Raw genomic sequence first — 26,772 nt, 5'->3', positions numbered from 1 at the left:
ACAATATGCAGGAAGTATATCCTATCTAACTGTAAAATGCAACAATTAGCATTTACATTTAGCAAAGCAGGGGGTGCCTCAGGCTTCCCACACGCCAGCAGCATCTGGGAAGGACAAAAGGCACAGCACGTTTTCAGCATACCTCTAGAAAATAGCAACAATGGCTACAGCATTTTAAAAAATACTTCCATTTATGTGCTTACAGATCAGAAGGAGAAAACAAAGAAATAGCCATGGTGCAAGAAATCATTTCCATTCATGCAAATTCAAATGCAACCAGAGCGCACTTCTTTGCAGTTTTGTGAATTCACACCCAAAGAAGTTGTTCTGGAGTTTGCAACAACAGCTTCAAGTTCCACAAATCACACGAGGTATCATTGTCAGGATAAATTTTTTCTGCTCCTATATATTTGAATAAAGTGCAAAAACATTCGATGCAAAGGACTTATTCTTTAAGACTCTCACTTACACATAAACACAATTTCTTTCTCTGGTCAATAAACATAAAAATATATCACTTCGAAATCTTTCTAACATTTTTCTTTCCTTTTATCCAGAGAGTTATTAATAACGTCGCATATATAAACACTGGTCACTGAAATATGATTAGTGAAAGTAAGTGAACCAGCTGAAAAAGTTAAAAAGTTAGCATGCCAAAGGCTTACGTGAAGTTTATATTTTTATCTAAAATTTGATGTTTCATGTGGCATGCTGATTTGGCACAGATGTACACTACACATAATTTCTTTTTTTTTTTTTTTTTAGACAGAGTCTTGCTGTGTCGTCCAGGCTCGAGTGCAGTGGTGCAGTCTTAGCTGACTGCATCCTGGACCTCCTGGGCTCAGGTGATCCCCCACATCAGCCTCCAGAGTAGCTGAAACTACAGGCATGCGCCACCATACCCAGCTAATTTTTATATTTTTAGTTGAGACCGAGTTTTGCCGTGTTGCCCACACTGGTCTCAAACTCCTGAGCTCAAGCACTCCACCTAGCTGGACCTCCCAAAGTGCTGGAACTGCAGGCATGAGCCACTGTGCCTAGCCAAATCCTTTTTAGCAAACAAACAAAAATTCTTGCTTTTGCTTCCTCCTAAAACATATCAAAGTCTTACTGTCTGAAAAGTACTTTTCCAAGATAATTTAATATTTTCATGCCATTTTCTCATTGTAAACACACATCAATATAAAATTGTTATGAAAACTACATTTGAAATTCAAGTGGTGATAGTTTTAACCCCAAGTTAACATTTATAGAGGAAATAGTATTTGGTGGAAATGTGCATTAAACATTATTACAAATGTGATGAAAACGCATGCATTTGTACAAGATAGGACACCCCAGGTATATTCAGTCCCATGGTTTTTTTGAATGTCATCTAAATCAAACATGAAATATGCTTTATTGATAGGCATGACCATTACTTCATGTGACTTACTGAATTCTGTCTAGTCTTTGGTCCCATAGAAATTATTATCTACAGCAGCCTCACTGGTTTTTGGTTTTTTTTTTTTTTTCATCTCTCTTTTTAGTAGGTTCCATTCAAGGCAAAATGAAAACTTTTGTCAAGTACTTACACAAAATTTCAAAACCCAGTTTTATTCTCAAAAACTTACTTGCATCTTCCACTATGGAGATAGTGGTCGCTGACTCTGTTTTGTTAACTCTATAAAGCCTAATTTCACAGGATAAATTTGAATCAACAGTGCCTACTACTGCACCCCAGGTCATCACCACAACCCTGAATTGACTCCTGAGGTAAACCGACTGTATCTCATGACGACAGGCTTCCAAAGCTCTGTACACTAGCTACAATTGGAAGCAAACGCCATCTGTGCAAACAGACTTCGGAAAGCCTTCTTTCCACTTCATAGATGTGTCTATGCAAATGGCCAAAAATTCATCACTGTGTGTCCATGATCATATTTTAAAATACATAGTTCACAATATTACTTCTCTTAAAGACTTAAAGCTCAAAATTTTTTTCTAAATAAATTTGCTTTAAAATGGAGACTGTAAATATTCCTGACCCTATTGACGGGCCAGTTCTCAATCTATGAAGAGTTGAACATATCTACGGAATTCTACTCAGCTTTCATTTCTGAAGAGGAACAAAACTATGCAGCATTGTCTTTTGTTTCTGAAACGTAATTTAGAACTAAAATAAAACTGAAAAATAATTCTCACTAGACCTAGGAATTTCCTAAATGGATCAAAGTACTTTTTAACACAGGTGGGATTTCATTAAAATGACTTGAACTGTTAAGATAACAAGATGCAGCATTGCTCACCAGCTCACTCTGTTTCTGTGCCTGGTCCACTTATATGGAAACTCAACCATAAGGATACTCTATCTTTTATCACACATGAGTACAATTGGTTGATGGTGGGGTGTCTATTCGACTTTTATTTTCTTTATTATCACTCAGATGTGAATCTTTGCGAATGCGACACTTGAACACTTGCTTATAGGCCTTCCTGAAATTTTCAGAGAGAAACGCGTATATGATAGGATTCACAGAGGAATTGCTGTACGCCAGGCAGTGGGCGGTGATTCTGAAGAGGAAGGAAGCCGGGGTCAGCGGGAAAACTCCAAACTCAGCCCAGAGATGGATGATGTGGTGCGGCAGCCAGGAGATTCCAAACACCACGACCACCACCAGAACGGTCTGCGCAGTCTGGAAAGGAGGAGGAGGCGGAGGCGGTGGAGGAGGAGGGGGAAGGAGGGGGAGGAGGAGGGGGGAAGGAGAGGGAGGAGGGGGAAGGAGGGGGAGGAAGAGAAGGAGGGGAAGGAGGAAGAGGAGGAGGAGGAGGAGGAGGAGGCGGCCACGGTGGCAAGGGAGAAGGAGGGAAATTCATTGATTACAACAGAAAAAGAATCCAGCATTTTAAAATACATCCTAAGCTAATTTTATGTATATTTTCATGAGATCAAAAATGGATACTACATCTGTTTTAAGTGTTAACCCTCACTCCCCATAATACTTTTGTTCATAACTTCTCCAAGACCTGTCATTACCTTCCATAGTAATAATTTTGTGATACATGTGAAATGCATTATAGGAAGAATGCTTCGAGTCATGGAACTAGAAAAGTACCAAGATTAGAGACTGTAATTTTTACACCAGCAAAACTGTTCAAGCATGCTACCCACCGCAGCTGTATCACCAGCAATGCATCGCAGAGGAGTGCTGGACTTTGCTCCAAGTAGTCACCTCTATGAGCAAGAGTATAGGTGTTTATTTCTCCTCATTAAACTTTGGCAAATTCAAGGCCAAATTAATGGATGCACCGATGTGTTTCATTTCAGTTTCAGTGTATGGACCAAATTAGTCCCTTTTGCTTTCTTTCATTTTAACTCTTTCTTTGCTGCTCCTAAATCAGAAATACTTAGAAATCAGAGGTAGGGTCTTTGTGTTTCTTTTGTGATTTCTACTGAGCAAATGGTAGGAGGAAGTCATCCCTGATTAGGGACCTCAACAGGAGAGGACATCAACCTCCTATGCTCGACAAGCATATGCCTGTATGCATGGCCACGGCCTCCTCGACTGGCCACAAACCTATGGGACTGGAATTAAGCCTTAGGGCAACCTCGCCTGTTCCACACATGTTGAAAGACAAGAGCTAGGTGGCTTAGTTTGTGATTAATTGAAAACTCTATGTCTCTGGATTCAAAGAAACGACAATGATCTATTTTATTAAAATGCTTTCATTACAAGGTGTCTAATATTTTTTTAACTATAAAATAAAAAGCAATCAGTTGGTTCCCTCTCAAACAGATTGTTCTTTAACAAGTGCAGCTCAAAACCCATACAGAACCTCTAGTGTCTCGATGGTCACAACAGAGCCATCGAAACTAGTGGACCAATGATGGGACCACATGCATTATTTCACCGAATCCCCTTTACAACTCTATGAAGCAGACGCTCTCATGACCCACAGATTGTAGATAAGGAAACTGAGACTCAGGAGGGGAAAAGCAAACTTCCAGTGTCTCACAGCTGAATGCAAAGTTGGGGCTGGCAGCCAGGCAGACATGCTCCCCAGCCCATGCGCTCTGCAGCTGGGGTGCAGGGAAAACTCCGGTCATCACAAGCCACACTTCCCTCTCTGCTCACAACAGGGCTGCTTCTCAAGAAGCATTATGCTAGCTGGGTGGGCAATAAAGGCCCCCATGAGACAACCGCCATCTCAGTTCCCCGGCGTGAAGGGACAGAGCGCTTCCCCAGCCTCCTCTGTTTGGCGCCTTCAGCTCTGTTCACTTTATCAGCAAGTTTACTTCTCGTAGGAAAAAAGGAACATTAAGTGCGTAAGACGTGCGCCTTTCAGCCTCTAGGCCAAAGGTTAGAACTCAAGGAAACTCCTTCTCTCAGACACAGTCCAGGCTGTAGTATTTTAGAGCATGCTCGGACATGGGGAGGGTAAGCATCAGAGTGTGAGCTGGCAGCAATCCCATTGATATGGTTTGGCTGTGACCCCACCCAGCTCTCACTTTGAATTGTCATTCCCATAATCTCTGCATGTCATGGGAGGGACCTGGAGAGGTAACTGAATCATGGGGGCAGTGACCCTCATGCTGTTCTCGTGATAGTGAGTTCTCGTGAGATCTGATGGTTTTATAAGGGGTTTCCCCCGACCCTTCGCTCTCATTCTTCTCCTTCCTGCTGTCATGTGAAGAAGGATGTGTTTGCTTCCCTTTCTGCTATGACTGTAAGGAGTCCCCCCATCCCTGTGTAACTGTGAGTCAATTAAACTTCTTTCCTTTATAAATTACCCAGTCTTGAGTATATCTCTATTAGCGGTATGAGAATGGACTAATACAGTACATTGGTACTGCAGAGACTGGGGCACTGCTGTAAAGATACCCCAAAATGTGGAAGCGACTTTGGAACTGGGTAATAGGCAGAGGCTGGAACAGTTTGGATGGCTCAGAAGAAGACAGGAAAATGTTGGAAAGTTTGAAACTCCCTAGAGCCTTGGGGCGCTGAGAAGACAGGAAGATGTGGGAAAGTCTGGAACTTCCTGGAAACTGCTGAATGGCTTTGACTAAAATGGTGACAGTGATATGGACAATGAAGTCCAGGCTAAGGTAGTCTCAGATGGAGACCAGAAACTTCTTGGGAACTGGAGTAAAGGTCACTCTTGCTATGCTTTAGCGAAGAGACTGGTGGCATTTTGCCCTTGCCCTAGAGATCTGTGGAACTCTGCACTTGAGAGAGATGGTTTGGAATTGGAATTTATGTTTACAAGGGAAGCAAAGCATAAAAGTTTGGAAAATTTGCAGCCTGATCATGCAATAGAAAAGAAAAACCCATTTTTGGAGGAGAAATTCAAGCAGGCTGCAGAAATTTGCATAAGTAATGAAAAGCCAAATGTTAATCACCAAGACAATGGGGAAAATGTTTCCAGGGCACATCAGAGGTCTTCATGGCAGCCTTTCCCATCACACACCCAGAGGCCTACGAGGAAAAAGGGTTTCATGTCCAAGCCCAGGGCCTTGCTGCTTTGTGCAGTCTTGGGGCTTGGTGTCCTGTGTCCCAGCTTTGGCTAAAAGGGTCAACATATAGCTCAGGCCATTGCTTCAGCAGGTGTAAGCCCCAGCCTTGGCAGCTTACCCATGAGGCTGGGCCTGCAGGTGCACAGACGTCAAGAATTGAGGTTGGGGAACTTCCGTCTAGATTTCAGAGGATGTATGGAAATGCTTGGATGCCCGGGTACAAGTCTGCTGCAGGGGCAAAGTCCTTAGGGATAACCTCTGGTAGGGCAATGCAGAATGGAAATACGGGGTCAGAGCCCCCACACAGACTCCCCACTGAGTCATTACCTAGTGGATCTGTGAGAAGAGGGCCACCATCCTCCAGACCCCGGAATGGTAGATCCATCAAAAGCTTGCACCCTGCACCTGGAAAAGCCATAGACACTCAACATCAGCCATGAAGGCAGCCTGGAAGGGGGCTATACCCTGCAAAGCCACAGGGGAGGAGCTGCCCACAGCCATGGGAGCCCACCTCTTCTATCAGTGTGACCTGGATGTGAAACATGGAGTCAAAGGAGATCACTTTGGAGTTTTAAGATTTGGCTGCTCCACTGGATTTCAGACTTGCATGAGGCCTGTAGCCCCTTTGTTTTGGCCAATTTCTCCTATTTGGAATGGGTGTATTTCCCCAATGCCTGTACCCCCATTGTATCTAGGAAGTATAATAGGTACTTGCTTTTGATTATAAAGGCTCATAGGCAAAAGGGACTTGCCTTGCCTCAGATGAGACTTTGAACTTGGACTGTTAATTCTGAAATGAGTTAAGATTTTGGGGGAATGCTGGAAGGGCATGATTGTGTTTTGAAATGTAAGGACATAAGATTTGGGAGGGGCCAGGAACAGTAAGACATGGTTTGGCTGTGTGTTCCCACCCAAATCTCATCTCAAATTATAGTTGCTATAATCCCCATGTGTGGTGGCAGGAACCCAAAACGAGATAACTGAATCAGGAGGGCAGTTACCTTCATGCTATTCTCATGATAGCGAATGAGTTCTCATGAGATCTGATGGTTTTATAGGGGCTTTTTGCACCCTTTACTCTCATTCTTCTCCTTCCTGCCGCCACATGAAGAAGGACATGTTTGCTTCCTCTTCCACCATAATTGTAAGTTTCCTGAGGCCTCCTCGGCCATGTAGAACTGTGAATCAACTAAACATCTATTCTTTATAAATTACCCAGTCTTGGGTATGTCTTTATTAGCAGTGGAAGAACAGACTAATATACCCACTCTCCTCCCAGGCCTCACTGGGTTTCACGGAGCAGGAAAGCAGACCCCCTCCCCTGGCCTTTCCATCACAGCATACAGATGTGGTGAAGGGTTCACCTGGGGCCACCAGTCTGTTTTCTAAACAGAAATACTCTAAAATGGATGAGTGGGAGAAGAAAAGTTGGGGTAAAAGAAGAGAAAGCGAGAGAAAAAGAATGAAAATAGAGCCTTATTTTTCTTATAACTTCACATGGAGAGAAGACTAAGACATGGGAAAGTGACTCCATGACTGAGACAGCATTGTCCCACCACAGATTTTCCCTTGGGACACAGGCCTTCCTACTATGGTCCTGCATGGACCTCACACCCTGCAGGACTATCACAGGGCAGTGGGAACCACAGCTCCACACTGCTAGGAGGGGAAATCCTGCGTGGCAAAAGGACTCTTTTTTTTTTTTTTTTTTGAGACGGAGTCTCACTCTGTCACCCAGGCTGGAGTGCAGTGGCACAATCTCAGCTCACTGCACCCTCCACCTCCCAGGTTCAAGCAATTCTTCTGCCTCAGCCACCTGAGTTGCTGGGATTACAGGTATGCGCCACACCATGCTGGCTAATTTTTGTATTTTTAGTAGAGACGGGTTTTCACCATATTGGTCAGGCTAGTTCAAACTCCTGACCTCATGATCCATCTGCCTCGGCCTCCCAAAGTGCTGGGATTACAGGCGTGAGCCACCACGCCCAGCCAAAAGGACTCTTCTTATCACTTCCCATGAACTGGAGTCCCACTGCAATAGAAATGACAACCAGACTATAATGCATGAGATGCCAGCTCTTCAAGGATTGACATGAGGTAGCAAAGTAAGACAGGAGATGAAGTTTATCAAAGAGGGGGACTGGAAGCCAGGAAGCTGTGCCCAGGATCCAGGCAGAGACAGTAGAGGGAGGGCTAGATCTCAGATCAAGACCAGGACAAATTCTACCAGCGAGGTGGACAGGAGATGAGATTAGTTAAGCTCCCTATCCAGAGGCACCAGGGAATGCACAAGATCCCAGGACTGACAGCAGGTCTGTGTTCCCACCTGGTCATGCTACAAGCTGGTTGTACGACCTTTGCAAAATGTCATAAACTCCCTGAGCCTCAACTTCCTCATCTGACAATAGGATGAACCAATGAAATGATTCCTAGACTATGCCTCATCTATTTAAACACGACAAACAACTCAGGTATAAAAATCTGAGTATGGGTTTTATAGGGTACAAGTTTACATATTAAAACCATTTACTGCATGACACACAAAGCAAACAGATAATGTGCTCACATATATTAAGGGAGTGCCTGCTATCAATCCATTTATCCATTAGTGGATGAGAAATGCCATTCTCAGATGATTTAGTCAAAACAATCTAGATATAATTATAACTACAAATAGAATATAAAACATCATCATTTCTTTCTAAGACAATCAGACCATCTCTCCATGTCACAAAATGATTCTTTTAGACATTTTTACTAAGTGCAAATCTATCCCAGCAGCTTACTGATAAGATCCATGCCTTATCAACAACCACGGGGCAAATGGTAGTGTGCCCTGAGGCCGGAGGGCAGTGTTTTCTCTGGCAGTGTTTGTTAACTTTGTGTGTCTGTGACTCATTCCAAGTTTACCTTTTAATTTTTACTAGTCCCATTAGTCTTAGAGCCATGGATAAGAATCAGGTTCTTTTTCTTGGTTTACCAGCAGCTTTGAAATGAGATGGGATTACAGTTTGCAACATAAATATCAGGAAAGAAGGCTTAATGGGTATTGCATAAACTACATCATTTGTCTCAGATTGTTCCCAAAAGAGTTTAATGGAAAGCCTGTCAACACTGACTATCCTCCCAGATAAGTATCTCCAGGGGTTTCCTATTTTCTTCATGTTTATCAAGCATCTCAGGCCATTGAAGTGGAAGGCCTCAGGGTTGTTAAAAGCCAGCTCCCCGCAAACAGGCCCTGGGCACCTGGACCTGCTGTCTTCAAACTGAGTCCAATTCAGTTGTAGCAACGTCAATATGGCAAATACACCCATGTGCATGGCTGAAAACAGTAGATGATTTTTGTCATCATTCTTCCCTTGCAACAGATGCTGGTAGAAGATGGGACATGGGGCAAGAAGTTCCATGCCGGTGGAAAACCATCTTTATTCATTTACTACTGCTCCAAACTGTAAACTCAGGAAACAATATATGCCTAGCATAGACTAGCTCAAAGTTAAAGATCTGACAAAATAATGCATGTGTACTAATTTCAACCCTGGGATTTAAGTAGGTTAGTATGCCCATCCTTACCCAGTGCAAAGCCTTTTTTTTTTTTTTTTTTAATTCAGATAGCTATACCTCATCTCTTATAGCTTTAAAGCAATTGGTAGAGGTTATTAGTTACCCAGGAATCTGCCTTTTTAAAAAGCTCAGCCAGGTACAGTGGCTCATGCCTGTAATCCCACCACTTTGGGAGGCTGAGGCAGGAGGATCGCTTGAGGCCAGGCATTCTAGGCCAGCTTGGGCAACATCCTGAGTCCCCACCTTTAAAAAATGTTTTCAAATAACTTAGCCAGGTGCAGCAGTGTGCACCTGTAGTCCCAGCTATGCAGGAGGCTGAGGTGGGGCGATCTCTTGAGCCCATGAGGTTGAGGCTGCAGTGAGCTATAATCACACCACTATACCTCAGCCTGGGCAACAAAGCAAGACCCCATCTCTAAAAATAAATTTAAAAAGAGCTCAAGAAGGTGTTTGGAGAACCACTGATGAATTACATAAAAGTCACAACAAAAAGAAAGTTGTCTTACCCACCTCAATTTAAAGGCAATAAAAAATGCTTAGTATCAACCCCTAAGGCTGAAGCATCTCCTTTCCTCAGAAAGAGCTGGAAAAGCCGTTTCCTGTCTTTCCCATGGAAACATCAGAAAGTAACATCAGAAAGTAACCAAACACTGAATCTGCAGGAGCTTGATTTTAGACTTCCAACCTCCAGGACTGCAAGGAATACATTTCTATTGTTTACGGAGCACCCAGACTGTTGTATTTTCTCACAGCAGCCTGAACAGACTAAGACCGGCAGATACAGAGCAGAGAAAGTCACAGAGAGAACTCCCCTCTCTGGAGGACGAGGCTGGTTTTTAAAATTTATTTATGACGTGATTCTTTCTACTCTCTTCCAGGGTCCTCCGTCTCCGTCAGACGGACATGTCCCCTGTGCTTCCCTCCTTTGTCTATTTAGCGTATAGAATCCCAACATGATCTTCTGATGGAGAAAAATTCATCATTTAAAATTATGTGCTAAATCTCTCTACAAATTCTTCTTACCCTTGAGTTTAGGTCTTTTAATAGCCTGGTTTCTCTGTGCTCCTTCTGCTGAAAGTATCTGAAAAAATATTAGTCGCTTTTCTTATTGTGAGATGCTCTTTTTCAAATCATCTGAGGTGTCTGTTCTTTCTTCAAAGAATTTTACTCACAATATGTCTAATGGAATTTGGCTGGGGAGAAAAGAAGTGACTAAAAGATGAAAATGATTAAAAAAAAAAAACTTCACAAATGTATAAATGACAGCCAAAAAGCTTACTGAGTTACTTAAAGCCAAAGAAACAACAACAAAAAAAAGCAAACATTAAAAGAACCCAGTGGCTGGATAGGACATCAAGAGGTCCTTTAATCCAATTTTCTCCAAGAAGCAACCATCCAGTAGGCTGTCTGTCCCATTTTGAGGTCTTCCAAGGTTTTACCAGTCAGCGTTGAGCCAGAAACTCAAAGCAGAGTTCAAGCAAAGCATGTGATCAATCTCAGCGCTTTATTTCTGCAGTAGAAATCCTATTCTTCTTTTGCACTTTCTCCAAACATGGAGAATAACTGTTAGCATGTTTATCATGAAAGGCTAATCTCCCCACCCCATAATAGTTGTAACTCTTAACAGGAAAGCCCTGTATAGATGGCCGCACTGTCTCAAAGTTTATGTCCCCACCCCCTCCAAAAAATTCATATATTGGAACCTAATCACCAAGGTGATGGTATTAACAGGTGGGGCTTTTGGGTGGTAATTAGGTCATGAGGTGGGGGGAGCAGTCATAATGGGACCAGTGCCCTTATGAGTAAGGGCCCAGAGAGCTGCCTCACACCTCGCACCCTATGAGGACACAGAGACTAGTGCCCTTATGAAAGAGGCCTAGAGAGCTGCCTTATGCCTCCCACCCTATGAATAATGGGACCAGTCCCCTTATGAAAGAGGGCACAGAGAGCTGCCTCACGCCTTCCACTCTGTGAGGACACAGAGAGAAGGGGCCATCTATGAACCAGAAAACAGCCCTCACCAAACACTTAATCTGCAGGAGCTTGATTTCAGACTTCCAAACTCCAGGACTGCAAGAAATAAACTTCCATTGTTTGTGAGCCACCCAGGCTATGGTATTTTCTTAAAGCAGCCTGAACGTACTAAGACAAGTGGATACAGGGCAGACAAAGGGAACTTTATTTAGCCACTGAGAGAAAGGGCTGGAAACAAGTGGAGCTGAAATGAGCAAACTATCCAAAATCCCTGTCACATCTTCCATTACTAATCAAATGAACATGTGTGCACCAGTAGCAATTTTCTGTGCCGAGACCTGGGGAAAGACCCACAATGGACCAATCCAGTTCCTGTCTTTGTCTTCAGGGAAGTTGCCATGTATTCTTTCTTTCCCTCGTGCGTTTCCCCTTTCTTGACTCTCCTGCCTCTGTCCCCCTCTCTCCGCCACCTCCCTTCTCTTCACTCTTCTGCTTCCACTCCCTCTTCTTACCCTTCCTCTGCTCCTCTCTCCCATTTCTTTCTTAGATACACACACACCACCACCACCATTACCATCACCACCATCACCACCACAATCGCCACCACCATCATCATTATTACCACCACCACCACCACTGCCACCACCACCACTGCCACCATTGCCACCACCACCACTGGCACCATTGCCACCACCATCACCACCACCATCACCACTATGACCACCACCACCATCACTACCCACCACCATCACCACCACCACCATCACAATCGCCACCATCACCACCACCACCACCATCACCATGATCACCACCATCACCACCACCACCACCACTATGACCACCACCACCATCACCACAATCACCATGACCACCATCATCACCACTACCACCCACCACCAACACCATCACCACCACTATGACCACCACCACCATCACCACAATCACCACCATGACCACCATCATCACCACTACCACCCACCACCATCACCACTATGACCATCATCATCACCACCATCACCACCACCATCACAATCGCCATCACCATCACCACCGCCAACACCATCACCACCACTATGACCACCACCACCATCACCACCATGACCATCATCACCACTACCACCCACCACCATCACCACTATGACCATCATCATCACCACCATCACCATCACAATCGCCACCATCACTACCATGACCACCACCGCTACCACTATGACCACCACCATCATCACCACCACCATCACCACCATAACCACCACCACCACCACTATGATCACCACCACCATCACCATCACCACCATCACCACTAGGACCACCACCACCACCACCACAATCACCATGACCATCATCACCACCACCATCACTACCACCACCACCATGACCACCACCACCACTATGACCACCACCGCCATGACCACCACCACCATCACAATGGCCACCACCACCATCACCACCACAATCGCCATCATCACCACAATGATCACCATCATCACCACCACTACCACCCACCACCATTATCACCACCATCACCACCACCATCACCACCACATTTATTTGTTCTATGCCAACAAGGAGGCAATTAAATACATCAAAAAGATCTGACATCTGTTCAGTGGCTGTTAAGGGTCAGAGGCTGTGAAAATGAAAAAGAAAATCTTCATCCCTTCTTCAAATGCTAGAACTTCCTCATAGTAAGAATAAGCAAGACAATTTTAGATAGATATATTTAGTATATGTATATATGTAAGCACATATGTCTTATACATGCATATACTCACATAAATCTAAATATCTGTGTGTATATATGTGTGTGTATGTGTATATAACTAAAGTAATTACTGAACTAATCACTGATCTTTAGGTTTTTTATTGTAAAATAAAATAGCTTTTCTAATCATTTTTATAAGACCTATTTTTTAAGTATTTTGTTGTTCTCTGAGACCTTCACAATTTCTCTCTAATACTTTTTCAAATATAGAGACTAAAACTACCATCGACACAAGTAAGATTCAGCAAATATTAAAGAAATGTTTTGTTTTATTTCTGTTGGTAAGCATAAAATCTTTTGAATCATTAACAAACATTTATCACAGATCAATGATGTCTTCTTGGTTAAAGTTTGGTGAACCAATCTCTCCCAAGGGAAATTAAGCTCTTCCTTCCCTGATGCTCCAAACACTGCTCCCTTGAACAGGCCTTTGGGACTTACACATTTATCTCTTCCATTACAACGTTGGCTTCCAGGTGGAGCCAGTTCCTCTTAGAATCCCCTTAGGGTCAGCTTGGTCCTACACAGAGCAGGGGCTCCAAAAATAACTGTCCAAGGAGAAGTCAGAAACGATCCTTAATTGTCTTTAAAGAACCATTTTCTTAGAAATAAGAAGTGTGACTCAGAGGAAGAATAAATAGATATACCAGAAAAATGGAAAATCTCTACCATAACAGCACATCACTAAAAACAAAGGAGGAAAGCACCAACGTTCAGGGTTTATTCCATTCATATAACTTAGCACTTGGTCAGCTGCTCTAATGAGGAGCCTAGATGCCTAAAATGAAATATTCATCATAGTTGTTCAGATGTAAGAAAGGATCAGTGGAATAAAGCCATAACATAGTCTTGTTACTTATATTGCACCTTGTATTCTTAGGTGGTTATCCTAAAAACTGTATGATTGCATTTCTAATATAAGCTAATTTTTTGCTGCCAGTATGTTTGTACTCTATAACCAATTCTCTACCACTGGTTTCGACTCTGGACTGTCAGATGGCCTTTTAGCCAGATTACTGTTGATCAACAAGGAAAGTCAGGAAAAGCTTTCCTTTATTTAAGTAGAATTTTTAAGTAAACATGATTAAATATGATCTAAACTATAATTTCTATAAGTTATATATGTCATTGATCATAATAAATACTTATAAGGAAAAAACAAGGTATTTTAAGATGCTATTACTACACTTTTGGGTTAAAATGTCCGGTTATAACCTCCTACTCCTTAATCATATTGCCTAATAATCTCATTCTACTTCCTAAAATTAGAAGTTATATAGATATTTTCTGAGTAAAAGTTAATTTAATCTTGATCTGTGAAATAGTTTTTCCTCAAAATGTAGAATGTCAAGACCATCAGTAAGTTAGGCGCTGTACTACTACTCAGGAGAAGCTTGTTTAAATCAGGGCTGGGGGATGAGAAAGTCAGTTAGCCACGGGAGGAATCAGCTTTCAGCCTTGTCCACTCTTCAGTCTTTACCCGCGGGGTCAGAGTCAGCACATGTGGGTGAAAGAGATAAGGACGACCCAGTGCCCTGGCGGCTTTAGGGAGGGATTATAACGACGTTGTCTTAAATGAGAACCAAACCTGGGCTTTTTGGAATCACATCAGAGACTGTAAACATACAACAAAATGACTATACTTTCCCTCTAAGTGTGCATGTCAGCAACTCTGCACTCTGCACTCTGTCTCAGTCAACCCAAGCACACCTCCCAGTGAGGCGCAGGATCAGCAGAATCCACATTTCCTCATCTCCCCAGATCTTCAGCTAAGTTTGAATGCAGCACAGAGTGACCCGCGATGCCCTTGCCAAGGCTGACCCTCCATTCCCATCCTAACGGTGGGAGGCTCATCTCAAACCTCCTTAGCCACACCAAGGGTCCTAAATGTTACAGGCTTTAGGTAGACATGAGGGCAAGTAAAGATAAACTAAGCTCTGAAAAGTAACATACATATATATATATATATATATATTTGTGATCATTACCTTTTTCTTGGATGCTTCAGACTTCTTTGACATGTTCTTCAACTTTTTATGCAAATGATTAAGAACCTGAAAGACACAGACTAATGAAATCAGTTCACCTCACCTCTCACAACCCACTGCGTATATTGCATTAACAATTATTGACATGCTGAAATGGTAGCATCACTATTTATAAGATCATTAAAATAAAAACTCAAATTAGGTGATTAAGTAACAATGAATATGAGTTGCCAGATACATTCTTTTCTAACATTTACGAGCATGCCAGGAAGGCTGATGCACAGCCAGACAAGTTCACAGCCATAGCACCTGTTTGCAGAGAATGCCCAGCACATGGAGCTCTGGGGTTTTGCCCAGAAACAGCCATGCCATGACCCACTCATGCAAGCTTATTAGTCTATCATCTGCCTTGGTTTCTTCCAGGATCCCATATATTAACAAACACCAGGTCCCTACTACATGTCAGGCACAATTTTAGATCCTGGATGCATCAAAAAACTAGAGATTTGCCCTTCCGAAATTCACCATCTGATGGGGAAAGGAGGCAAGTAAACAAATGAAGATAATATCAGCAGACATTTCTTCAGCGCAGCCCACCCAAATATCGCCAGTGTTTGTGCCAAAATATTCTTTCTTCTTCCTCTTATGGGCTGCCTCCACTGCAATTCTCCTTACAGCAAATCACCACCCATCAGGCTTCCCTTCACTCTTTATTCCAATCCTACCCACGGTGCTGTGCTTTTAGACAACTTATTGGGGATTCGGCATCACCGATGATTTACAGAACATTTTTGCAAAGGTTTTACAATTAATGTCCCTGTCAGGGAATCTCCTTGAGACACACTGGCTCCCTTAATTAAAGAAGCTATTTTTGTCTTTTGCTTGCCAGTGTAATATTCAGGAGAAATGATATGAAAATGTGGGGTTTTAGATATAGGAATTTCCAACATATATTTGGTCTTAGACGACATTGTTAAGCCTGCAGAACTGTCACTTAAGTTCATTGCTATACCCCATGTGAGGGAAAATCTAGAGAAAATCGAGCCCCAGGGTGACTAAGTGCTTTAGATCGTCTGTAGATTGCTGAGAAGTCTCTCAAGGAACCAGAAGCCATGTTCCAACCAGTTCTTTGTTCCCTGTAGCATGGAAATAATTTAATCAAATTGAACTTATTGCAAAAGCCTGCTCCATTCAGCCAGAGGAGGCACTTTCAGAGCAATTAGTCACACCCTACTTGGAAGCCACAGGATATATTTACCAGCTGCCCAGGTCTTATGCAGGTGAAGAAGCAGCCATCATAGGGGTATGAATTCTCTCCCCTACTGAAATGCTTCCCACTTCCTGAAATGACTCAGCAACATCCGCAACAAAACAAGTGTTTACTTGCCGCAGGAGCATTTGGGAAAACACTCAATACATTGACAAGGTGTTAGTTTACTGTTCTACCAGCAGAAATGAGAGTATCAAAACCTGAATGCAAGGTATCCACAGAACAGGGGCTTTCTTGCAGGAGCAAATGAGAGCGTTTCAAAGAGGAAGGAAAGGGCTGGAGGAGGCAGGACCCTGCCCAAGAGGACAGGACCGCCTAGATGGCACAGTGGCAGCCTTCCCAACGGGAAACCGCAGGACAACACTGGTCACTGAGGACACAGGAGAGACCAAAGGAGAGGCCGCACAAGCAAAATCAGAGAGGGACACCTGGACAAGTCACAACAAAACGTCCAAATGTGACCAGCTTCATAATGCTGCCGAGCTCCATGCGTTCCTTCCAAAAAGAAATTTGGATCACAGCTCAGCCACTTCGAAACAACTAAAAATGTTGAATGCTGTTGAATGGTCAATGGAGAAAATACTCAAGTATATTTTTATCAGCTGTTTCTCTTCAATAGCCCATAGTATGAGCACAGAATGATGTATCATGATACACCATTGAAGGTCTTGTCAGCAAAGGAGGAAGAATGTAGGTATCATGATAGGGTATGATGAGGTTTAAGAGAGTGATAATAACATACTGGGGTCTCTTGGCGAGTCTGTAAATTTCTGAGTGTGCTCAGGAAGGTGCTAGCTCAAACCAAACCCAGGTCCTGCTGGGCACATCCTGGGGATTCAGAGTAACTTAGTCGGGTGAGCCCACTGAGTTTATCCTCGTGGTAGACCAAGGAGGTTCTGGACAGTAATTCACTCTAAGGAAAGTGAGTGAGGGGCACAGCCCTGGTGAAGAACAGCTCCACAGCAGCAGAGGCGAGGGCTCTTCCGGGGGCACCGGGCGGACTTCGACTCATCCTCCCGCCCATGTATTCGATGGGTTTCCCAGAAACTGTCTGGTGCAAAAGACTGTTCCCTTACAAACTTGTAAGAATTTGGAGGCAAAAGGCAACTCTGGAATGCAATTGTCTTTAAGTTTCTTTATTTAAAGCATCATAACCTCAGGTTCCCTTTTAGCTATCTGTGCTTTTTTTTTTTTTTTTTCAAGCTATCTAACAGACCTGAGGTTTGGAGGAATAGCGAATCCTGAAACCAATACTCAAGTAGCAAAATCCTTAACTGGATGGTGCACAGCTAATGCCTGAGCCAAAGATAAGCAACTTGAAATAACTTAAATCTCCACCTATCCATGACAGCCCTGAAATTAACTTGTAAATATTATGCTGAATTCAAAATATTTTTCCAGTTATGCTTAGAAGCAAACTATCTCCATATAAAAAATCCAAATGATCATGTATTCATTAAAATTTTTTTAAAAACTATTTTTTAAACATTGCCCTTCTGTGGGACTTCTACAGACTCGCAAATGACAGAAATGTAGCCTAATTTATTCCTAAAAGCTTACTTTGTCATTTCCAGTAAGATTTTAGTTCTTCTCCCTAAAGGCTTTGGGGAAATAAGGAAGCGTGTGCTTCAGTTCTACTGCAATAATTAGGAACTTAACAGCCATATACTGTAAGATTCCCAATCTCAGACTTCAGTGTCCTCAAGGCCTCACCAACTGTCCTCTCCTCAGGAGACTGGGACTCCCTGTGTTAAAATCCTTCCTTCCTTCCCGAATCATTCACCAGCTTCATAATTTGGGTCAGGTGTTCCTTTCCAAAGCTCTTTTTCCTTAAGTAATAAAATATGGGTAAATAATAAAATAGCTCCAAGCCAGAGTTGTGCAAATTAAATGAGATGGTGCACATATCAGATAATTGTGCTATGTAAGATGGCCTTTGTTTAGCATTTGCAGAAGACCACATTAATAAACCAGCCGTTTTCCAAATAGCTAAGCTAGAGTTCTTTTCCAAATTCCCTTACTGCTACTATATTGGTGGTGGTGGTGGTGTCATTGTCGTTGTTGTTTTGAGATGGAGTCTCGCTCCATCGTCACCCAGGCTGGAGTTCAGTAGCACGATTTCAGCTCACTGCACCCTCTGTCACCTGGGTTCAAACAATTCTCCAGTCTCAGCCTCCGGAGTAGCTGGGACTACAGGGGCCCACCACCACATCCGGCTAATTTTTATATTTTTAGTAGAGACGGGGTTTTACCTTTTTGATCAGGCTGGTCTCAAATTCCTGACCTCAGGTGATCCACTTGCCTCGGCCTCCCAAAGTGCTATTATATTTCTTTATATTTAACCTTTTGGTGCAGGCCGTTCAGATAATATCCAGCAATATTATTATTCAAAATTGACACGCTCTACATAGATGAAACAGGTGGGGGGAAACAGGTGGCTTATAGCAAACACTTCTGTTGATAAAAATACCTTGTGAATTATTAGAAGTGACAGTTGTTCTACCTAGTCAGGTTATTTGTGGTCATATGGTCACAGCCTTATTGAAACAGAATGAGAGACCGAGGTGAAGTCAGGGGGAACCTGGTAACAGAGCTGTATTTCAAATGGCCACGCTCTGGAGCGAGGAGGGTGCGCACACTGGGGTTTACCCCGTGAATCGCCATCACCTGATTATTAAAATAAGCTCTTGTTTACACAAATAGAAACACGTGTGTCAAAGGCTGAAGACGTTTTGATCAGTATAAAGTCTTCAAACACTTGTGGACGCAATGAAAAAGAACGTGAGTTCTGAGCTCTGCCCGGCTGTACAAAGGGAAAAACGATCTCCCACACGCGTGGACGGTGCCTCTGCTAGAGCTAGGGTGAAGATCCGCCGCCTCAACCACTTCACCCTGTTCTGGAGACCTTTCTAAAAAGGATTGAAATGGGGAAGCCGAAAGCTCGAGTCCATTCCATTCCAAGTTCCTGGAGCCTGCGGTCAGGACTCTGTAAAGAAACACCGTTTTATAAAGCTAAGCTTCAGAATAAAATTCAAAGCTCTGTCCCCAGGAGCAGTGGCTTCACAGAGCCCGGCGTGCGCAAAGCCTTCGGAGCGAGGGCAAACTGCGCACCCCGGGGGAGAGAGGCCGCCCCGCGAGCCCCCCGACGGCCAGCTGAGAGCCCGGGAGGGGGCGGTGGGGACCCGTCACCCTCGCAAAAGGTTCGCGCTCTGGTGACCACGCGCTCCCCTCGGGTCCCACAGCGCCGAGGCGGTAACCTCCCCGCGCAGCTGATCTGGTTGAAGAGTTGCTGGAACCGAGCGGGGTTTGCGGTACCGGGAAGGAGGCGGCAGCGCCCGCCTACCGCCCAGGCAACCTGGGGGCTTTGAAGCGCCGCAGGGGCGAGGGAGGGGAGGGAGGTGAAACTTTTTCTACCAGACCATGCGAAGTGAACGGCAAACTTTCCCCAGCATCTCTCAGACTCCAAGTAACTTTCTTGCGCGAGCCAATAGCAAGCTCCAGCAGCGGCCAGGGAGCCTCCCCGCACAGATCCGCCCCAGCACCGGCGGGGTGGAGGCAACTGGGGCAGGGCCGCGGAACACTGGGACCCCCGGGCCCCCCACCGGCCCTCCACCCTCCCTCGCGCGTCTCGGCCCGGTGCCCGCCGCGCACCTTTGCATAGCAGAAGCAGATGAGCAGGAGCGGCAGCAGGTAGCCGAAGACGAAGGTGCACACCACATAGGCCTTCTTGTGGCGAGGGTCAGGCCACTGCTCCCAGCAGAAAGTCTGGTTGCTGGCGCGCGGCTGGAAGAGGCCCTGGTGGTAGGCCACGGGCGAGGCCATGGCGATGGACAGCGCCCAGATGCAGCTTACGCCCAGCAGCGCGTTGCGGGACACCCTGAGGGAGGAGGAGCGCCGCGAGTGCACGATGGCCACATAGCGGTCCACTGACATCGCAGCCAGGGTGAAGATGCTGACCAGCATGGACACGGTGAAGAAGTAGTGTATGAACTTGCAGATGAAGGCGCCCAGCACCCAGGTGGGCAGCGCGTACACCGTGGCCTGGAAGGGGATGCAGAAGAGCAGGTAGGCCAGGTCGGCGATGCTCAGGTTGAGGATGAACAGGTTGGTGGTGCTCCGCGGCTTGCCCGGCTTGCTGCGCGCCAGCACAGTGATCACTAGGCTGTTGCCCAGCACGCCCAGCGCGAAGATCAGGCCGAACACCACCAGCGTGACGAAGTTCTCCACGCCGATGCCGAACAGCGGCCCGGGCTCCGGGGCTGGGGGCTCCGGCCAGCTCGCGTTGCCCTCGCTGAGGTTCCCGACCGCCAGCTCCATGGCCCGCGGGGCTGCCCGGGCGAGCGGCGGGGCGCGCGGGGAGGGAGGGCGGGTGCCTGGCGGGAAAGTAGGCGCCGGAGGTGACCGGTAGTCCCGGCGCAGAGCACGGAGAGCGCGAGTTTAGGAGTCTGAGCTTCCCGAGGCGCGCGCCAGCGGGCGGGGGGATCCGGTGGCCCTGCCTGAAGGCACCGTCTTTGCGCCGCGACCTTCTGCGAGAGGGCGTGGACGGGAGCCTGGAGCTGGACCTTCTCGGGAAGGGACGGTGGTCTTGAGAGCCCTAGGGTCCCCTACCCGGGCGCCTCCGCCCGCTGAGCGACCACGGAGCCTGGGAAGAAGGATCCGCCGGCTGCAGCCGCACAGGTAGAGACCCTTCTCTCCGCCTTACAGCTCCAGATCTTCGCCGGCCGTTTTCTCTCGCTCCCGGAGCGGCTGCGGGCTGCACCTGTTGCTCAGAGCCGCTCCTTCCCGCGGCGCTTCCCCGCACTGCCGAGCGCGCAGCAGCGCACCGTGAGGCTCCTGCAGAGAGGGCTCCCCGCGCCACCTCCCCAGTGGGCTGGCGCCTGCGACTCCCTCCCGGCTTTTCCAGGGATTCCGAGGTGTCCACAGGACGAAAGCTCTTTTGGGGGACTTCCTGGTGGTGGAAAGAGTCGGGTGCCAGGGGCCTCTCGGCTTCAACTGAGAGACGAAGACGGCCTGGCTGAAATCCGCGCCCCCTAGAAGTCACGGTGCGCGAGCAGAGACTGGACGGACTCTCGCGGGATGGGTCGCCGCCCACCTCCCGGCTGGAACCCGCGCGCGCTCGCCTCCGCGGGGTGCGGACCCGCACGGCTGGCTGAAGGCGGGGCTGCCAGCTGCTGCGGGCCGGGCGGGCGAGGGAAGCCGGGCGCTCTCCAGGGCGCTCCAGAGCGCGCCGGGGGGGGAGGCGGAGGGGTTCGCGGGCCCCCTCACCCATCAGTGTCTGTCCTCCTCCTCCCCCCCAGGGTGGCTGTCCGTGAGAAAGCCTCTGTCCCTGGAATAACCCCAGGAAATCGAGGCTGGCGCCGCTCCCTGGAGTTTTGTAAAATTGACCGCCTAACCCACCCTCACCCGCGGCCTGCTAGAGAGGACAGAAGTGCGAAGGGAAAGGGCTGTGTGGGCTTCTCTGTAGATGTGGATGACATTGAAGGGGAAGGCTGTTCACACCACTCAACCTCACATCATTTTTGCCTTGCATTACTCATCTGAGGGCCATAAACTGCAGCGATGACAAAATATTTTTAAAGTGAAAGAACGTGCTTAGTATCTTACTGCGGTAAATGTAGATTTGCCAGAAAGAAATTAAGCTGTTTCGGTACAGCAGGGCCAGTCACGTTATCTTTGTAACCTGGGTGGTTCCCAGCTAGAGAGCCGACACTGATTCCTTTATTTGGGGTGATTTGTCTGTTTCACTTTCAAAAACACCGATGCGTTTCCAGCATTCTCCATCTGGTGGTTGTCCATTATGCGCGGACGCAGTGCCTGAGGGCATGGGTAATCCAAAGACCAAAGAGGGCAGGGGCTCTTCACCTTAGGGAGTTGTAGGATCTTGTTTTTCTATCTTGTTAGCTCTGTTCTGCCTCATTTCCAGATAAATCTTGATGCAGTTCACTGAACATCTGTATATTTTATGAACATCTATGTATTTTATCTGCATTCATTGCTAGGGAGTTCCTTGCAAGGGAATTGTTCTATTCACACACATTTTCTGGAAGACCAAATTGAGTGTAAGCAACCTGCCAAGAATGCGCTTACCTGCCCTGACCTGAAAGAATGCCTTGAAATTTCCTTAGGTGATCTTGCCAATCCGTATTGCTTTTTTCCCTGAGATGCTCTCCGACCCAGGCTTTCAAGGTATCATGTTGTATTGGACACCTCTGTTGCATTGAAAGTTAGTAGTAATATGATTTGGAAGAGTTTTTAAATTATGAACTATTTTGACATGAAACAGATATGATAAAATTACATTGCATACCAATGTACCCACCATCCAGCTTAGAATAATTTTAAAATATTATCAATGGAGTTGAAGTCACTTCTGTATACTTTCCAATCACAACCTCCACCTCTCCTACTATCTCCAAGTAACCTAAATTTGTTGTCTGTTAGTCATTTCTTTATACATTTTTGGCATATGCATATGACCTTAAATAATATATTGTAGTGAGTTTTTTTGTTTGCTTTAACATTACGTAGTTGGTATTATGGTACATGTTTTGTTTTTGCCTTAAAGTATAATTTGTCTGTTATTACTATAAGTACACCAACATTCTTTGCTTTGTATTTGCCTGTTACATCTTTTGCAGCCTTCCTGTGTTATGTCCTGCAATTTAAAGGTATTGCTTTAATATAGCACATAACTGGATTATTTTAAAACACAACTTTAAAATCTCTAGTTTTTAACTGGCAAGTTTAGGTCATTTATATTTATTATTACTAATCTATATGGATTTATTTTTAACATTTTATTTTGTACTTTTTGTTTTCTATTTCTGTGGTTTTATTTTTTCTCTTTTTTCATGACATCTTTTGAATTGCATTTTAAAGTGTTTTCTCCCTCCCTCCACATTCTTGGAAAAGGAAGATATGGCCTTCTTTTATTATTTTACTGGTTACCCTTGAGTGCCTACTATGTGCCAGGAACTACTGTAGGTTCTGAAGATAGAGCAACTAACACAACAAAGTTCTTTCTTTTATGGATTTTACATTTCATTACAGACACGACATTTAAAAATAAAATGATAATGTCACATGTGGTAAACACTGATATAGTTTAGATACCTGTCCTCACCAAATCTCATATTGAATTATAATCCCTAATATTGGAGGTGGAGCCCAGTAGGAGGGTTTGGGTCAATGGGGTGGATAGCTCATGGCTTGGTGCTATCCTCAGGACAGTGAGTCTCAAGATCTGGTTGTTTGAAAATATGTGGCACCTCCTCCCTTCTCTCTTGCTCCTGCTCCTGCCATGTAAGATGTATCTGCTCCCCCTTCACCTTCTGCCATGATTGGAAGCTTCCCGAGACCTCCCCAAAGCTGAGCAGATGCCAGCACCATGCTTCCTGTACAGCCCACAGCACTGTGAGCCAATGAAACCTCTCTTCTTTATAAATTACCCAGCCTCAGGTATTTCTTTATAACAATGCAGGAATGGCCTAATACAACCCTAAAAGAGAAGAATGCAGGATAAGTGATAGAGAGCAGTTAAAGAGTGTAACTATATACAGGGCAATTGGGAGAAACATCTGAAAAACTGACAATTTGAGCAGGAACCTGAAGGAAGTATAGCAGGAAGCCTTTTAAACAGGTAGTATGACACATTCCTGGGAAACAGTGCAGCAGAGGAAGCTGTGTAAAGAATGAGCAGGACAGTTTTGCTGTCATGGAAACAGCTGGGAAGAAGATTTGTCAGCCATGAGGCCAGAAAACATTGGTTGAGGAAAATGGGGATGGATGACCTCGGACCTTGGAGAGCAAGGAAGGGGCCTGGGACTTCATTCTGGGCTTCAGAGAAAGTCTTGCAGGGAATTTTGAGCAGAGAGATGTTATGCTCTGACCTGCGATTCCGAACAATGATTCTGGTGTACAGATTAGAAGAGCAAAGGAAAGAGCAGAAGACCTGGCAGTAAGCTTGCAGGAACCCAGACAACAGATTGTTCTAGGTGTGGTGGGAAGGGCTTGGATTCTGGATATCTCAATTTTGGAGCAAATGAGATTTGTTGGTGGATGGATTTAAGGGGAGAGGAAAGGGCGAGTGAGGTTGACTGCCACAGTTTTAGTCTGACAGCCTGGATGGGAAATCACCATTTACTGAGTTGACACAGAGTGAAAGGAAGGGGTTTGGAGGTGGGGAGCATCAAGTTAAATTTTAGGTGTTTGCTAGTCATGGGACTGACAAGATGGCAGTTGGGTGGATTTAGTCTTGAGTTAATGAGAGACCAGAGCTGGAGACATGGATTCAGAAGTTACTAAAATTCTATTAATATTAAATAGAATTTAAAATTGTTATCACTCCCCTCCTCCCAAGCCATACAAGTTTCAGGAAGTCTTCTAACTCCAGTCATTTTTTCTCATTCTAGCTGGTTTTGTCGCCCAGTTGTTTAGTTTTTAATTTCCCCCCAATTAGGCATATTTGTTGTTGTGTGATACAGGCACTATCCAGTTTGGTTACCCACATTCTTACCCATGACTTTCTTCACCATCTTCTATTCATCTTAAGCCTTTTCCTTGTTTTTAGAGAATATATTTCAAGTTTTCCTTTAGTGATAGTCAGTGATAAAAATTGCTCATTGCTACTCTTATTATTGGAGTTGGCCAGATAGACATTTTTCTCCCAGTACATTGAAGATATTGTTCCACCTTCTGGATTTTGCTGTCGCTCTTGAGAAATCAGCTGACGTCTTTCTGTCACTCCTTTAGAGACAATCTGACTTTTTTCTCTTTCTAATATCTTCTCTTTATCGTTGATGTTTTATAATTTCACTTTGATATGTTTGTGATGATTTTCATTTTTTAGCCCTTCTTGTTGAGCTTCTGAAGCCAAAGATTAATATATTTTTCATCAGTTCTGGAAAAACTTTCAGCCATTATCTCTTTTATTTTTCCCATTCTGCACTCTCTCCTCCTCGAGTTCTGAGAGACATAGCTTAGACCTTTCCACTATCTCCTTCCTATCACTGACTCACTTTTTCATACTTTCAATCTCTTCATCTGTGCCTATTTATTCGTATTTCTTCAGTTATACACCCTTGATTTAACTGTTCTCCTTAAGTTCTCACAAAATTTTTTCAAATGTGCCAGGCCTATTTTTTAATATTTTCTTCATTTCTGATGTTTCTAATTACCTCTCCTATTTATTTGAATATTTTAGATATGCTGATTTTACATTCTGAAAATTCTAATATCTGAAGTCCCTGGAGTCTAATTGTACTTTTATTATTTCTACCACGTTCCTATTCTCATAACTTGTTTCCAATTTTGTTTTGTTTTTGTCCTTTAGATTTCTGTTGGGCCAAAGCATATCTGTGATGATTTTATAGGCCTGAGTTAAGTGCATACTCCCATGAAAGTGTTTTTATTTGCTCTGCCATTGGCCCAATGGTACTATCAACTCAGGACATTTTTAAGTTAATTTCTCAGCATGATATGCCTCAGGACACGCAAGGGTAAATTCAAACGCCAAAACCTACATAAGAGAGGGAATGGGGAGTGAATTCTCAGGCCTTTCCCTCCCACCTGGCCCTAAGGCTGCCACAGAGTTTTCTAGAAGTGTCTGTGGGCAGATTGCTTTATTGCTCCCACTCATTTACCGCACTCCCTATTGGAAAATTCTGTAATCCTGCCTCTCCTGGGTGACTTTGTGCTCCTCTCAGGGCAGAAATGAGTCTTACTCTTTCCTTCAGGCTTTGGCTGAGAAAATGTGAGTACAACAGCTGTGAGGTCATCCTGAGCTCAAGGTCTAAGGGATACCATGGGATTCATTCCTCGGGCACAAAGACTCTGTGTCCCGATGCAGGCTGCCGCTTTGGGCTGTGTTCTCCATGACTACATGGCACAGGATTTCAGTCGACCCCAGTTAAAATGTCCCCTTAGCAAGAAATTAGCCTTTGTGGCTGTCAGCTACTTGTTACTGCAGCTTAATGCAGCAAAAGCTGAGTACAGCATTTCTTCGCCAGGAAACTTTTTATAGGTGAATCCTTCACTGATAGTGTAGCCTTTCAAGGATCCTGCATTTTTACAAGGGTCTCAATTATCTGTCTTATTCTGTCTTATTCCAATTCTCTTAGAGTCGAATCCAAGATGACCTAGTCTCTCCTAATGGAAATTTTAAAACTCAGCAAGACACAGTGGCTCATGTCTATAATCTTAGCACTTTGGGAGGCTAAAGAGGGAGAATTGCTTGAAGCTAGGAGTTTGAGACCAGCCTGGGCAACAACGCAAAATCCCATTTCTACAATAAAAATAAAAATAACATTAGCTGGTCATGCTGGCATGTGCTATAGTCCAGCTACCTGAGAGGCTGAGGCAGAAGGATTGCTTCAGCCCAGGAGTTGGAGGCTGCAGTAAGCTACGATAACACCACTGTATTCCAGCCTGGGTGAGAGAGTAAGACCTCATCTCTAAAAAAAAAATAATCTGTGACAAATATGAGTGTTCACCAAATTTTCAGTTCTCCCCTTCCAGGCTCCTGGAATACTGCACTTCTCAGTCCCATTGACGTTTTACAGGTCTGCAGGATTAGTTAGGTCCAATCAAATAGGAAAGAGAAACTTCCAAGCCACAAGAACCACCCACACAAGCATCCAGTTTCTCTTCATTGACCTGGGTGACCCTGGAGAAGGCCATGAGGTCCAGCCATGAGATGGAAGAGGGCACGAGCACTGAG

At 44.8% G+C, this 26,772-nt stretch overlaps 1 protein-coding gene across 1 annotated transcript; it reads right to left on the bottom strand.

Moving 5' to 3' along the window:
- Nucleotides 1-1,125: 1,125 nt before the first annotated feature.
- GALR1 (galanin receptor 1) lies at nt 1,126-20,876 on the bottom strand. Its single transcript, XM_025365569.1, has 3 exons — nt 19,707-20,876; nt 14,786-14,851; nt 1,126-2,675 (listed from the first exon to the last, which is right to left on the bottom strand). Exons 1-3 carry the CDS (start codon nt 20,370-20,372, stop codon nt 2,358-2,360), a joined length of 1,050 nt encoding a protein of 349 aa, XP_025221354.1. The 5' UTR covers nt 20,373-20,876; the 3' UTR covers nt 1,126-2,357.
- Between the last annotated feature and the right edge of the window lie 5,896 nt (nt 20,877-26,772).

This window comes from Theropithecus gelada, chromosome 18, assembly GCF_003255815.1.
Source record: "Theropithecus gelada isolate Dixy chromosome 18, Tgel_1.0, whole genome shotgun sequence".
Lineage (NCBI taxonomy): Eukaryota > Metazoa > Chordata > Mammalia > Primates > Cercopithecidae > Theropithecus > Theropithecus gelada.
This window is presented reverse-complemented; position numbering and strand designations above follow the sequence as displayed.

Coding starts and splice junctions, on each gene's coding strand:
- GALR1 (XM_025365569.1), bottom strand. CDS start 20,372: ATGGAGCTGGCGGTCGGGAACCTCAGCGAGGGCAACGCGAGCTGGCCG. Junction 14,852..19,706: donor TCTGCTTCTGCTATGCAAAG/GTGCGCGGCGGG, acceptor TGTGTCTTTCAG/GTTCTTAATCATTTGCATAA. Junction 2,676..14,785: donor CTGAAGCATCCAAGAAAAAG/GTAATGATCACA, acceptor CCTCCTTTCCAG/ACTGCGCAGACCGTTCTGGT.